This window comes from Talaromyces atroroseus, assembly GCF_001907595.1.
Source record: "Talaromyces atroroseus strain IBT 11181 chromosome Unknown scaffold_4, whole genome shotgun sequence".
Lineage (NCBI taxonomy): Eukaryota > Fungi > Ascomycota > Eurotiomycetes > Eurotiales > Trichocomaceae > Talaromyces > Talaromyces atroroseus.
Genome location: NW_017971436.1, coordinates 774,306 through 789,290, shown reverse-complemented (window position 1 = coordinate 789,290; position 14,985 = coordinate 774,306). Strand labels below are relative to the sequence as shown.

The 14,985-nt window shown below is 47.4% G+C and overlaps 4 protein-coding genes across 4 annotated transcripts; 2 read left to right on the top strand and 2 right to left on the bottom strand.

Annotated features, from left to right (window-relative positions):
- Nucleotides 1-863: 863 nt before the first annotated feature.
- On the top strand, nt 864-4,878 carry UA08_04152 (hypothetical protein; the record flags this gene model as incomplete). Its single annotated transcript, XM_020266444.1, has 8 exons — nt 864-897; nt 955-1,025; nt 1,098-1,309; nt 1,363-1,444; nt 1,564-1,855; nt 1,930-2,169; nt 2,640-2,712; nt 2,787-4,878. The coding sequence occupies 8 exons, from the start codon at nt 864-866 to the stop codon at nt 4,876-4,878; spliced, it is 3,096 nt and encodes a 1,031-aa protein (XP_020120490.1).
- Nucleotides 4,879-6,039: 1,161 nt separating this feature from the next.
- UA08_04151 (hypothetical protein) lies at nt 6,040-6,877 on the top strand (the record flags this gene model as incomplete). The annotated part of the gene is made up of 3 exons (XM_020266443.1): nt 6,040-6,243; nt 6,337-6,817; nt 6,867-6,877. 3 exons carry the CDS (start codon nt 6,040-6,042, stop codon nt 6,875-6,877), a joined length of 696 nt encoding a protein of 231 aa, XP_020120491.1.
- A 968-nt stretch (nt 6,878-7,845) lies between these two features.
- On the bottom strand, nt 7,846-10,089 carry UA08_04150 (hypothetical protein; the record flags this gene model as incomplete). Its single annotated transcript, XM_020266442.1, has 3 exons — nt 7,846-8,113; nt 8,171-9,326; nt 9,402-10,089. The coding sequence occupies 3 exons, from the start codon at nt 10,087-10,089 to the stop codon at nt 7,846-7,848; spliced, it is 2,112 nt and encodes a 703-aa protein (XP_020120763.1).
- Nucleotides 10,090-12,412: 2,323 nt separating this feature from the next.
- UA08_04149 (hypothetical protein) lies at nt 12,413-14,447 on the bottom strand (the record flags this gene model as incomplete). The annotated part of the gene is made up of 7 exons (XM_020266441.1): nt 12,413-12,564; nt 12,651-12,925; nt 13,008-13,401; nt 13,460-13,790; nt 13,871-13,953; nt 14,017-14,284; nt 14,352-14,447. 7 exons carry the CDS (start codon nt 14,445-14,447, stop codon nt 12,413-12,415), a joined length of 1,599 nt encoding a protein of 532 aa, XP_020120761.1.
- Nucleotides 14,448-14,985: the final 538 nt, after the last annotated feature.

The window sequence follows — 14,985 nt, the reverse complement described above, 5'->3', positions numbered from 1 at the left end:
TGTATCCAGACTGCTTTTTCTTTTTTGAGAGCTTTTTCAATCCATTGATATTTTGACCCACGGGATAGACAAGCTTTTTATAATGCGGAGTTGCTTTTTCTTCTTATTCTTATTAATCCTTTCTAATTCGTTGCAACCAAGTTTTGATAGAGGTGCGCCTCTTATCAAGCAGTCAATGTATGATTAAAATCGACGGAGCGGAAAGAGAGAAGACGCTGCCGCATTTCCGCATATCCTGATATCTATTTCGTTTCTACTTTTCACTTCTTGATATATCAGTTATTGATATTACTCTTTTTCTCCTTATCATTTGATAAACCTGTACAGCTTCCTTTTTCGTTTTTTTCTTTCTTTGTACTTGGTGATTGCGTTTGGGATTTCTTTCATGCCACGTACTATGAAAGTGTAGAGTACTACTAGGGTTAATCGAGTTAATAGGCCTTGGAGTCTGGTAACCAGAGCGAGCCAAATATACTTAACAAAATATGTGCCACCCTGACGCTGATTGTTGTATTGGTGGATTACTTTCAACCCAGCTCCAAGGTTCGTTCATCTCAATCAGGCCCGTCCGCTATTTCAACACACCTTCGGCCGAACTGCTCTCTCTTTATCTTTCCTGTATATCCAGAGAAATCGGATTAATCTACTACCATCATGATTGATAATCACATCGTGCCTCGTCACTACAAACTCGGTGGAAGATAAAGTTTCAAGGGCTTCGACCGAGAACTCGGCGGAGGGCAACAACCTATAAAAGTAGAACGTTTCGATGCATCAAGAAAAATGAAATTGAACAGACACAAATAAAACAATAAAACTGCTTTATTATCTTAAGTTAACAAAAAGAAATTTCGCGAAACAAAATGGTCAAGGTTGCGTTTGCTGGTGGCTCCGGCAGTGAGTTTGATGCCCTTACTAACATCTATGTATACATGCAATCCTGACACTCGATAGGCGTTGCACAGGAGATTATCCATGTCCTTGTTGCCGAGAAGAAGCATGACATTCTGATTCTGACTCGAAAGGTATAACACACTACCTACAATACATACATACTCTTGGAACTTGATAGGCTTGCAGCTAACACTTGAACACAGGACATCCCAGCCGAAAAAGCAACAGGTCCCATCTCATGGGCCAAAACAGATTACACCGACCCTAAGCAATTAACTCAAGTCCTGCAGGGAGTGCACACTGTGCTATCCTTCATCGCCACACAGGATGATCCAAAGGGCACCGTTCAGAAGAATCTGATTGATGCTTCTGTTCAAGCTGGGGTGAAGCGTTTTGCACCTAGTGAATGGGCTTCGTGAGTATCTTGACGATTCCTTTCCTTGATGACCTTTACTGATGCCAGGCTAGAGCGGGCTTGGATCATCTGAGTTGGTACGCTTACAAGGCTGAAGCTCGCAAATATCTCGCGGAGTTGAATAAGGACAAGAAAGTAAGATGATCTATTCCGAGGGAATTTTTGTTTATTGAAAAAAAAAAAAAAAAAAAAAAAAAAAGAGAGAGAGAGAGAGAGAGAGAGAGATGAAGCTGACTTCTTCACTCATGGTATAGGTCCTTGAATACTCCCTCTTCCAACCGGGCATGTTCTTGAACTACTTCACGCACCCCTACCAGTCCTCCAAACATATCCACGTCATGGAAAGCTTTCTCAGCTTCGGCAATCGCCGAATTATCAAGCTGGAAGGTGGTGACGATGACATTGTGTCCGTTACTACCGTGCAGGATCTCGCAAATGTTGTTGCTAGGGCCATCGGCTTTGAGGGCGAGTGGCCCGTTATAGGCGGTATTCAAGGCACGAAGATTTCCGTGGGACAACTCATCGCTCTGGGCGAGAAGGTTCGCGGTAGGTTTACTTCTATACTTTATTTCCATTCAAAGGAAGACTCTTGTGCTGACATTTGTGTTCTTGGTATATAGGCGGCACCCCCTTTGACGTTCAGACGTTGAAGAAGCAAGATCTCGAAACGGGAGAATGGAAGACCACATGGGTACCCCTGATAGATCACCCTTCGATTCCGGCGGATCAGGTTGAGTTCTTTTCGAGAGTCATTGTGGCCAGTATGTTGTTGGCTACCCACGCTCAGGTGTATCATACCTCGGACGAGTGGAATCGGCTACTGCCAGATTACAAGTTCACGCAGGCCGAGGAGTTTTTGAGTAAGGAATGGCAGGGGAAGCCTTGATCACACAGTTTGAGGCTTAAAACTTGAGTTTTGGCAATCTTAGAATCGAGAGAGAGAGAGAGAGAGAGAGAGAGAGAGAGAGTGTGTGTGTGTGTGTGTGTGTGTGTGTGTGTTAAATGTCCATTTCGACAGTAGCAATTAGAATAGGCACGTGAGTAGTAGAAAACACAATTGCATATACTGAACCGTGCATAATTTGGAGTTTGATTACGACTCTTGTCTTCACAGTATGTGCCTGATAAAATGATTAATGTCGTACTTTTCAAATTTTGCCACAGCATATGAGTTCAGTTGTCGTTCGTCCGCCGAAGCTCGGGCGGTCGGTCTATGTGCAGAGATACCTTCCGATCTCCTTCCAACCCGAGACAACCCAGAAAATTCACAAAACTCATGATTTCTATCATTTTCGTGCGAAAACTACTGGATAATGAACGACGGGCATAGACACGAGCTCGAGGCAAAGCGGAGAAAAGTCCGCAAAGGGACTCAGAGCTGCTGGGAGTGCAAACGGCGCAAGGTCCGTTGCATTTTCGCCTCGTCTGCCAGCACCGTTTGCAATAACTGTAGACGACGAGACACTGCATGTATCAGTCAGGAGCATCCTGACAGACCACTGCCCGTGCCTGCTTTATCTGCCGGCAGCAACCAGGCAATAGAAGCTCGACTCGGCCGGGTGGAGGAACTCATCGAGCAGCTGGTCAACAATGCTGGCATTGCTCATGGCTTGCTCTCCTCGCCAGCTGAATGTCTTTCAGACGTGGCAGACGATAGAGATACAGCGCCCAGGCTGAATACAGTATCGCCGACAAGAAATCTGACCACATCAGCTCATGTAACCCAGCGAAATGCAGGCAAATACGATGAATTGTCCCGCGACCTTATCTCAGTATGGCCCAGCCAGAATGATCTCGACATCATCTGCGCACTCCCCGTGGGCCTTTCGGCGCATTTATTCTGCAGAATATGCACGCCCTATTCCAGCTCCATGGAACGCAATCCGCCATCACCGCGAGAGATGCTGCAATTGCCCCCGCCAGGTTCGCATCCAGTGCTGGTCGCGCGTAAGCTCCTGGTACTGGGTGTATTTTTACAAGGCATTTTCCCATCCTCAATCCAGGCCTTGGGTCATCAAGGAGCCTCTTACCGCGAACTCATGGCTCGTGTCGTCGATAAGGCCATCACGCGCGTGACTACCAACGACGAACTCATCGGCTCCGTCGAGGGCATCGAGTGCATCATCATGGAGGCCCTGTATCAGAACTACACGGGAAACCTCCATCGGGCGTGGATGGCGGTGCGTCGTGCAACGGCAGTGGCACAGATGATGGCGCTACATCGTGGTCTGAAGTCACCATCGCTGAAGATTCTCGATCCCGAAAGCCTAGCAGCCTTCAATCCAGATCAGATCTGTTTTCGCTTGGCTGAAATGGACCGCTATCTCTCGCTCATGCTAGGCTTGCCGCAGGCCTCGCTCGAGGTTGCATTCGCTAACTCAAAGGCATTGGAAGAATGTCGTCCCATGGAGCGCATGCAGCGTATCCACTGCGTTATTGCTGGGCGTATCCTGCAACGAAACGAAGCGGATGTACATGACCTCGCTACGACTCACGACATTGACAAGTTATTACAAGAAGCTGCTGCCGAGATGCCTCCCCAGTGGTGGCTGACCCCGAGTTTTGGGTCCGGCAACAATAGGGACGGTGCAGAATCCTCCTTCGGGGACACGATTCGCCTTATGGATCAATTCACACACTACCACCTGCTGATGCGGCTACATCTGCCATATGTTCTGCGCTCCTCATCAGACCATCGCAGCGAATACGAAGCTCACAGCAAGATCACAGCCGTCAACGTCAGCCGTGAGATGCTATCTCGCTATATAGTCTTCCGCACCTCAAACCCTGCGCATTACTACTGTCGGGGTGCCGATTTTCTCGCCTTTTTTGCGACCACCGTAATCTGTCTCGTTCATATTGATTCTCGCAACCGAAGCCAGAGATCCGCCCAAAACTCAACCCCTGGCACTGCCTTCTTCAACTTCCTCACGCACAGCCGTGCCACTGATCGCGGCATGATGGAGCGCGGCCTCGAAATCATCGAATCTATGGCGCGCGGTGGAACCGATGCGATAGCCTCTAAACTCTCGCGTCTCATCCATCATCTGCTCTCCATCGAGACCAACGCCGCCAATGGCGCCATATACAGCACGAGCACATTGAAAGGCAACCAGGAGGGCGAGCTCGAGTGCAACGGCAACTTGACCAATGGCGGCCAGGCGTTGCACGTCTACATTCCGTACTTTGGCACGATTAATTTCGAGCGCGGCGCTATCTCAAAGGCTGCTTCGTCAACGGCCCCAGTACAGCCTGACTTGGCAGCATCGGTCACGGATATATTGCGCCCGGACCAAGCTGGGGGTCAGGCATCATGGGGTCCGTCCAATTCAAAGGCCATGTCGTTCCAGAGGCCTTCACCGCAACTGCAACAGCATCAGCTATCTACGAATGAAGCCCAAGGGTCTAACAGCAGCAACACCCAACTGCCATATCCGATGGAGGTCTCAGGTGCAGAAGAGGATTGGTCTCTACAGGGTGTTGATGTCGCCCTTTTTGATAGCCTTTTCCGCGGAATGGAAATCCCAGACGGGGCTGATCAAGAGACCTGGGCGCAGTGGACGGCATAGCTGAACAAGCTCTGGATAGTAGTATTGTCTTTCTTACTTCATGATGGTTACGGTGAATACGAAAAGACCCTAAGCATTTTCCACGGTCGACTCTTCAGTCTATCTAGCTACTATGAGAAAGGCAGAGTTGCCATAATGAACGGTAGCGATTCAGCCGTGAGGCCTAGCTAGATAATGGAAAATGAGGGAGGGGCATGGAGCGAGTCATACAAAGCTTGAATAACTAGACGGCATTTCGAACAAAGAAAGGCCAGGTTACAGAGCAGATTTGCAGAACTCGTCAGGATCCTCCATGAATAACATGTATACGTATCCTCCCTCCCTCCTATGAAAGTCGAAAGTCGAAAGTCGAAAGAAAAGCGATAGGACGTAGAAAATTACTCGAAAAGGAAACAAGGATGACATAATACGGCATACTAGCGGGCCCCACTGTAAGCGCGCTCTGATTGGACATCCAAAGTTTGGATCGGGAGGGCGGCAGCTTTTTATAGTAAAAGAGAACTTTGGGGCGGGCCGGGAGAACTTTTATCAGCCTTTAGTCATGACTATTTAGTTAACTAACTTAAATTACTCCCGAAAGTAGTTATACGAAGAATTCGTTTCTGTTTGGCATGTGTTTGTATGTCTGTACAAACAGTCAACAATACTGCGGCCGCTTGGAGGCCTGATGTCACGAGCAAGCTGCATGCTCGGTGCTGGTAGTGCTTATAGACGGATGCAATACGGTGTGCTAGTGCCAGTTTACCAGTAGATTTAAGTTATGAAGGATTCCTACAGGATCCATCCGCTATCTTCAACAGTGGAGTCCGAGTCAGCGTGCGTTTGCCTTTGAAATAATCCAACGTCAATTCTTTTTAAAGTACCCCGTAAGAACTTGGGAATTGGGAGCAAAAGATCACGGGATGAGCCATCGCGAGTTCCCGTGTCAACCCCGCTGCTGACCACTAACTGAACGCTAACTAACCAACTAGCTAAGCTCAGGGCACAATGTTGACAATTTGAATCTTCAATTCCCCTGAGTTTCATCTCAGATCTGATTGTCTCCAATTCTGAATCGACGTCGCCGCCAAGCTTGTCATGAGCGCCACCCGGCTCTGTCTATCCATACTATTATAACTATACAGCAGCACGGCTTCACTTCACCTTGACATCGCCGCTAGCATGGAGGACCTTTCCTCCCTCGAGGGACCGCCAATGAGGGATGAACGTTTCTCCCCTATCTCGCCTGTGTCACCATACAGCAGCTACGATCCGTCAAGAGGTCTGCCGATGATCTCTCCAGGCTCTGTTTCTCCGCTATCAACCGCAACAAGATCCGTTTCAGGATCTATATCCAGCCTGCAATTCCCACTAGAAGATAGAATAGTACGTTTTTGATCAGACCAGAAATGATCTCGCTCCCTTTCGCCCACCCCCATGTCGAATTTGACGCTTACACATTTCTTCTTGTTAAACCAGTATCCCCCAGTATCCAACGAGCAACATCGAATTGCCCCTCTCCGGACCTCGCGTAGTCAGTCTTCCATACGTGATGCTGCGCATGTTCCGCCTCGACCGGCCAGTGCGGACCATTCCAGCACGACAGCCCCGTTCTGGCTGTTGGTGAATGGGCGTCTTGTCTGGGTCGAGGATATGAAGTTATGGGTGCTTTGGGACCAGGTTGAAGCGGCCAGATCGTATGAGAAGGGCACCTACCCAGCCCATGTGAATCAACAAAGGGGTGTAGGAGGTCAACGTCGCAATCGTGATCGTGGGACTTGGAAGAGTCTTCCGCCGCTTCCACACGAAATCCATCATTTACTACCAATGACATCGGATTTGCATTTAAGTGACGACGATAATGCATGGCAGAAGCCTCGAGCGCCGCGTCACTATTTCCAACACAGTCCAACGAACACGCATCTTCAGGTGCAGTGGGCAAGCCTTGCAGGTCAACTTGGTACGTATTTTCTTTTTACGAAGAGCAAAAAAAAAAAAAAAAATAACAGGTCTATTCTAATATATCGAAATTAAAGCTCCTCGCACGACAACATCCGAACCGCCTCAAACTCAACATTATGTTGACAACTCGCGCCCACAATATCAACATCAACACCGACTACCACAATCTTTGCAGCCGGGATACCCGCTGCAATCATATCAACCACCGCCACCATCGGGCAACAGATATTACTATTATTCCTAGCATTGCCGAGGAATTGTTCGCCCGGGTTTGATCATTTATGACGACGCTATTGATGATTGCAAAAGTGCAGCTAGAGCCTGTCTGTTCGCTCACTTATACTAAATACCCTGATGGATGTCCATGTTGTATAATAAGCGTATATTATTCCCTTCGATTATGTGATTTTTTTCATGCATTGCAAATTCTAATATTCTAGCATGCTGTTCTGGCTCTCGACATTCCATAAATTTGAATTTGCAATCATTCCATAGTGAAGTTGAAGAGTTGAGGAAAAAAGAAACGCCAATCTATGTTCCAAATGTTCCAGATGTAAATGGAATAAGTAAAATAACCCAGATAAATAAGTAAAAAAGAAAAAAGAAAAAGAAACAAGGAGAAAAGAGGTTTGGGGAGGAAGAAAGAAAAAGAAGAGTAGCTGCGCCACATGCTAGAGAATACTTAATACTCAAAAATTCTTGGGCTGACCACAATGTCATCATCGTCTACATACATGCATGCATGAATACAGACATATAGCGGTCGATCAGTTGCATGAAATAATGGAAATCGATGAAGGGATGATTCCTCCCCCCTCCCCCCGAGAAAGAAAAAGAGAAATTTTGAATGTTGATCATATAGAGATTGGTTGGAATAACCACTGGACTTGACTACCAGCAGATCAATCGATAGGAAATCTTCTCATCGAATTGGTCAATTTATATGATTGTACACTGCCCCCGTGTGGGTAGTTGGCACGCTTCCAAGGTGGATATAAGTCGAAAAAAGAAAATGGTTCTGAGATTTTAGAAAGGGAATCCTTGGAAGTTGCCACGGCCCTGTGCACCAGCAAATGGATTACCGCCGGCATGCGCGAAGCCACCACCGCCGCCTCCGCCGTTCATCATGTTGAAGAGGATGTTGGGATCGATATTGACGCCGTGCATGCCGCCCATACCGCCCATACCGCCCATGCCTCCCATTCCACCCATGCCGCCGCCAAAAGGTGAGCCGCCACTGAACATTTCAGATGGGTCTATGAGGTCGTCGCCGTTATCGTATGCAGCTCGTTTCCTATATCTCTTGTTAGAAAGGACCATCTCTCATGGATGAATGGGTTTGAAAACATACTGAGGATCAATCAAAGTCTCATAAGCCTCGCCAATCTCCTTGAACTTCTCATCCGTAGAATCAGGGTTCTTGTCCGGATGATGCTGAATAGCCATCTTTCGGTAGGCCTTTTTGATTTCTTGATCAGAGGCATCCTTGCCAACACCGAGAATCTTATAGAAGTCCTTTCGTTTGCTTTTCTTGAGCTCAAACTCGGCATGGCGAATATCCTCCTGGATACCTTTCTCACCGGGGTTGACTTCCGCGACGTTCTTGTAGTCCTTGACAGCCTCGTCCCAGTTGCCCGCTGCGCCATAGGCTTTCGCACGAATCTTTTGCGCCTTGACATACCCCGGGTCGAGGCGCAAGGCTTCCGTGCAGTCTTCGATGGCCTTGTCGTAATCCTTTAGAGCTAGACGCGCCTGTGCCCGGTTCTGAAGGAGCTTGGAATTGGTATCCTTGTTTGTTGGGTCGATTTCGAGACCCTGCGAGTACAGTTCTACTGCACGCTGATAATTCTTGGCCTTGAAAGCCGTGTTGCCTTCGTCTTTGGTTCGCACTAATTTCTGCACCATGCGCAGCAAAGCGAACGCCATTTTGTTGTCTGGATCCAGTCCAAGACTGATTTTCAAGTATTTCAACGCTTGATCATTATCGCCTTGCCCGTAGTACGCCCTTGCTCGAAGAAGCAGTGCATCGGGATCTTGGCTGTTCTCTCGTAGCAGCGATATGGCCACATCGTGCGCTTTGCCGTACCCGTTATCGTTTCCGATTTTCAGTTGAGCCTCTCCAGTCATGAGTACCCACTTACGCGGAACTTTGACGCCTGTGCCTAATAGCTGCCGGGCTTGGTCAATGGCAAAGTTGACCAAAGAGCCGCCCTTGCCGTTGTTAAGTGAATCTTCGGCCTGGGTAATGTGCCGAAGCATGGACTCTGCTGTGGCACGGTCCTTGGCAGACGCGGGGGGTTGCACTTTCGATAGCACATCGAGAGCCTCTGCCGGGCGGCCCAGACTTGTTAGGATTCGAGCTTGACGGTGCATGATTTTGGAATTCCCCGGGTCTAACTCAAGCGCACGCTGTGCGTCTTCCAAGGCCTGAAGGAAGCGGTTGGCTGACAAGTATGCTGCAGCACGGTTGGAAAGAAAAATGGAGGAATTGGGGGTAATCTCAAGAGCTACAGTGAAATTATCAAAATTTTTTTAGCACATGCTCATAACCATGACGGGTTATCTTGTTCCAAGATACCAACCTTTGTTATACTCTTGTATAGCTCGCTCGTAGTCTCCTTGCTTGTAAAACTTATTTCCGGCAAGTTTGAACGACTCTCCACCATCACTGTTCGGCGGAGGAGAACGATGGGGAGGCGGGGTAGGGCTGCGATCATTGTTATCGCCATTTGTACTCATGGGAGTAGCCTCTGGCTGGGGTGAGGCGGTGGTCTCGCGGTCGATATCCATGGAGCTCCGCATGCTGTCGTCCCTAGCAGCAGCCGCCATGAGGGAAATACGTCGACGGAGCTCGTCCGGCGGAAGGTTTAACGGGTGCGACTCTTGAGTGCGCGAGTTGCGGTTGGAGGAGAAAAAGCCGGTCTTCGAGGCCGTGGAAGATGAGCGGCTGTGAGAAGGATTCAAGTCCGGATACGAGAGCGTCGATTTGGAGGGCGAGGACTTGCGGGGCGAGGACGAGGTGGATTTGGTAGGAGAATTGGAGAGCGAAGGAGGAGGAAAGATGGAGGAGGGCTCGCCTGGTGCGGGAATGTCGACGCCGTCGGAGAGGTCTCTGCTCCGCGGGCGTGGCCGGGCTTTGGATTTCTTGTCCTTGAAGTCGTCGTCCTTGGGTTTTGGCTTGGGCTTGCGCTCCCTGTCTTTCTTCTTGCTGTCCTTGCTCTTGTCCTTGTCCTTGTCCGGTGATTTGGAAAAGAGTTGATGGAGAACCATTGAGAACCGTGAGTAAGTCTGGCTGGCGGGCGGGAAGCGGATCGAACTACGACGAAAGCGGTAGAATTCTTTTTTTTTTCTTCCTCTTCCCTCACACTTTTTCTGTCTTGCACTCTCTTATTGCTCCTTTTCTTTTTTTCTTCTTTCCTCTTCGCTCCGTAGCTAGATTGCGGAGAACACTGTTTCCCCCAACATCAGTGAATTATAGGCAGAAAAAGAGAAAGGAGAAAAAAAGGTTGTCAGTATCTATCGTCGGGGCCGGCTAAGGGGAATGTGAGGACGCCCGCCCCAATGATAACAATGCACGAAAGCTGGCAGAAGCACGATCACGCGGGGCAGGAAAAAGGAAAAAAGCAACAGAAACTATTAATAATATGATAATAACAATGATAAATGAAAGACTCGCTGCGGTGTGGAGAGGTGTGGCCAGTCAAGTCGTCCGTCCAGCAGGATTCCCCCAGCCACGGTGATTTTTATTCCTGCGCCGTCAAATCAGAGAGGAAGATGACGACGTGCCAACGGCTTTTCTTCTCGGGGTCCGGAATGCTTTTCTCAGACGATCGGGGCCTTGCTACTTTTAGTCGTGTAGGAAGGAGATGGCTGGTAAGAAATAAATCTGATAGAGCTCAATGGAATCACATCGATGGCCAGCAGAAGAACTAAAAGCCGTCGATTCTCAACTGGGAATAGTCACAGGCGATAGATTAGTAGAAGGTTGAAGCTACTGCGCATAGTCGGACTTTACGAATAAATATATTCATCGAGATTGCTGCGGATAGTCGAAAATTTCTTCGCCTTCGAACCTGATATTTTCCCTTCTCTCCTATCATAATTCCAATTCACTGGATGTATCTATCGATTCATCGATTTCTCTCTCCACCGGTCGCTGCTACTACTCGACTTGTTGCTTTTTTCTGCTCCACTTGGTTTATGAGCAGTCGATTGCTGCAGCCTGCAGCTGTGGCCTCACCAATAGGCTGGCTGCCATGTAATTTGTGCATATCGCAGTGGCACTCATTGTGATACTACGATAGTCTTGGTCCGCCTCCGTACTCCGTAGTGGTCAATCTGATTCTGGCCAAATAATTACGTACAGCATGTTTCTGGATCCCTGACTGCGTCTGCCAGTCGATCAACATGGGCAAGCTGAAGCTCCACTCTGTTTTCAATAGCAGAGCTCCGTTCTGAGCTAGCTAACTCTAGTGGAGTAGCCTGTAGGCGCTGCACAAGCTCAGGCTCTGCGGCAGTGCTGTGTTTGTTCTATTTCCTTCTGTTGCATTCCAAGGTCTTTCCCTCTTAATATATGGTCAATCCTAGAATACGGACGGAGAGCGGAAGACGGGAGGTAATATAGTTGATTCTCTAACTGACACTTGATGGCTGCAGCAACGAGCGTTGGAAAGAAGAAAAAGAAGCATGCTTCCTTGTCTTACCCTCGCACTACAGCAAGTTAGATGAAGCTGAAAACATAAAAAAAGACGAAGAATTAAGGTTGATGGAAGCCGGGACGAACCGTGTGTGCGCGCACGTGGTGTGCTTCTCGGCACCCAATCATCGCCGTTGCCACACCCTCCAAGCCGTCCTTCTTGATGTTGTCCGTAGAATTACTGTCGTCTTTTATGTCTTTCGACTGTCCTATGATACTTCTTCAAGAAAAGGTCTTGCTTGCGGCCTTTTGTCGAAGTTTCTACCGCTGCATCGGCATTGTCAGCTACCTAGGGTTCTATAGATCAAAATATCACACCCAGAACATATCCTCGGTATAGATTGCTGCCATATACATAAATCTTGGGTGTTGTCTCTCACTTTTACCACCACAAAATGAGATCAGTTCGAGCTTTGCTTCTTTTAAGTATTTATTTATAGAGTGCAGTAATTCACGGGCTGAATAACTGTGATACTCATGGACAAACTATAGATGCCAATTTGAAGCAAAACCCGATCCAATACGAGAATTATGAAGTCGTTCATGTTACAAAACTTGTTATTGACGAGGTTTAAAGTCTCGGGCTTCAACCCTATGAAATGTGTCCGAGACATTTCGGATGTCTGACGCTGAAACCGGTTGTTTAATTTGCAGACATAGATTGTGTATTAATCTATAAAGTTTAATGATAACCAGCTTATAAGTTGATACATTAATATTTAATAAGAAGGATTGTTTTCGGAATTCAATATTGATATTGGAAAGTATTGTGTTGAAAATGCAGAAAGATTACTTCCTGCTAATAGGAACCTTGGAAATATACTAAGATAGCATTTGTGGACTTGTATAGTTACATACGAATTCCTATCACTGTATCTTCTGTACCTAAAGTAGTATCTAGACGTGCTCTCGATGAACAGTCTTGACGTCAGCATGCGAAGCTTTCTCTCCCTGATTGCTACTATCAAACATCTTCTCACTGTTGGCCAACTGAGCAAATTCCTCGTCCATACGGATATACTCTTCTGGCCTTTGGAGTTGTGTTGCAGCTACATATCACAACATTAGTCACAGTCTACATTTTAATGGACCCAAAAAATAGATTCAATAAGGACAGGATGTAAGGATAACTCACTCTTATTCCAAGCAATTATAATGCCAGGTTTTGTTTCAAAAAACCGATCAATATCCTCCAATGTCCGGTTTGCCGTTTCGGGATAAAACAGGTATGTGATCGGTATAAAACTAAAGCAGATGCATGCCCAGATAATCCAAAACTTCCATCCGAGATTGGCGATTCCTGGAGGAGTCACTTGGACGACCATGTAATTCATAATCCAGTTTGTGGCCATGGCAAGCGAAGAGCCCTTAGTGCGCATTTCGAGGGCGTTGATTTCGGTTGGATATAGCCTTCGCATTTATTCTGTCAGCATATATGCCCCTTCTGCGATAATTATCTGGTTCTATGCAGGAAGGGACATGTATAACATACCATGGTACCCCAAGCACGCCCATACCAAAACTCGCAAAAAACACAAAAAAGAACGACACAGCTACAATGCCGAGTTTATATGAATCTCCTCGTCCCGTATCAGAAATAGCGAGCACAATAGCAATCACAATCCAGCATGTGCAGCATGCAGCAGCGGAGCACATCATGACTTTTCGACGCCCGAATCGCTCGATGATGAAATATGCGAGACACGAGAAGATGAGATAATCGACGCTTCCTGCGGCGGCGAGGATGCGAGAGAGTAGTTCGTTGATGTTGAGCGCGTTGATGAATACGTATGACATGTAATAGCTGGTGATGTTGATGCCAGAAATTTGGTTCATGGCTTGCATCCAGGCACCGAGGATCATACGTCGAAGAACACCTGAGGGACCTATTGGATGGTTAGTAATGTTGTAGTTTATGGACCATAGCAACTCAGAAAGTAGTACCCCGTCCAGTAAGTAGCTGAGCCCACGTATAGCTAGTCAAATGCTCCCGATCAAGAATATCCTTGATGATATTAAACTGTGACTTTACTGAAGGAGTCTCCGGTGTTGCTCCATCTCCCTCCAAAGCAGCTATAACTTCACGAGCCTCGTCGTATTTTCCTTTGCGGATCAAGAGACGGGGCGAGTCTGGCAAGAATGGGCAGAGCACGTATATGAGCAGCGTAAAGAAGATTTGGAAAGCAAGGGGAAACCTCCATGCTACACTGCCGGATGCAAATGAAAACCCTAGAGTGAGCCAGTTTGAGATTGAAAACCCGGTGATGCAGTTTGCCTAAATCTGTCAGCTTCCTTTATCAAACTACAGAGTGACTTTCCATTTTCTGGCAGATAGGGTACAGATAATAAACGGACCATTTGAATAATAACCAACTTTCCTCGACTACGCATTTTACTTGTTTCGGCTTGCCAAACACCGGCGGTAGCTGTATTCATGCCTATTTTTCGCAACAGTTAGCACACTGATGTCAAAACAGCACGGTATAAAGAACATGTCTTACCTGTTCCGAGACCGGCAATGACTCTGCCGCACATCATCTGGGCAACACTATAAGAAGCAGTCTGAATAACAGCTCCTATAGCAATCACCGTACTTCCGACAATTATCTGACGGGGTCTTCCAAATATATCGCCTGTCCAGATAGTAGACATAGCACCGACGAAGCAGCCAAGATTGTAGACGGAGGTCATTGTTGCCTGCATATTGGATGATGGATGGCCCATTGTTTGGAGAAAGTCTTCGCCAATGAGGACATTGCCAAACACTCCCTTGATTTTGATTGCGTTAGTAATTTCGTGTCTCTGCGGATTGCCAAACGTAGAACATGAGACGAACCTGGTCGTAGCCATAGAAAATCAGTACTGTCGAAGCAGCGACAGAGATCCACACGGTGAGTGCATCACCAGAGCCACCCCAATATTTCCGGGGCATGTTTGGATCCGAGACAAAAGCTTGACTTTGCTGTGTTCAAGAAATGAGTAGTGTAATGCACTACCAACTCGTCTTTTCAGAAGTTTGAGATATGAGTAAATAAATACGTGGATCAAAGTATTCTCACCAAATTACTTGTACGAGAGAAGGCGTCAGTCTAGAAGCGGCGGCCATTCTTTATCTATGCAGCCCGACGCCTCCGAGTTTCACGACATAAAGGAGACATTCCAATCCGCGGAAAGTATTCCGAAAAATTATACAGTAATAATATCTTAGCCTTTTTAGAGCTATTATTCCATATCATTCAGCCTGAGCTCTTGGGGGAGAAAGCTAGAGGGTGCCGGGAGATCACCGACGCTGTTTCCTGGAGAAGAGGCGGGGGATTGCTATACCCCGTGGGGAAGCGCCAACTTTATTTGCAGAATGGGCAAGTAACCCGAGCTGATCCCCGGTTTTGTTTCTGCCATGGTTCAACATAGGGCAAGGTGGCGATTGGGCAGGTTTGGAGAGCTCGTCTGTAACCCAAAATTGGGACCAT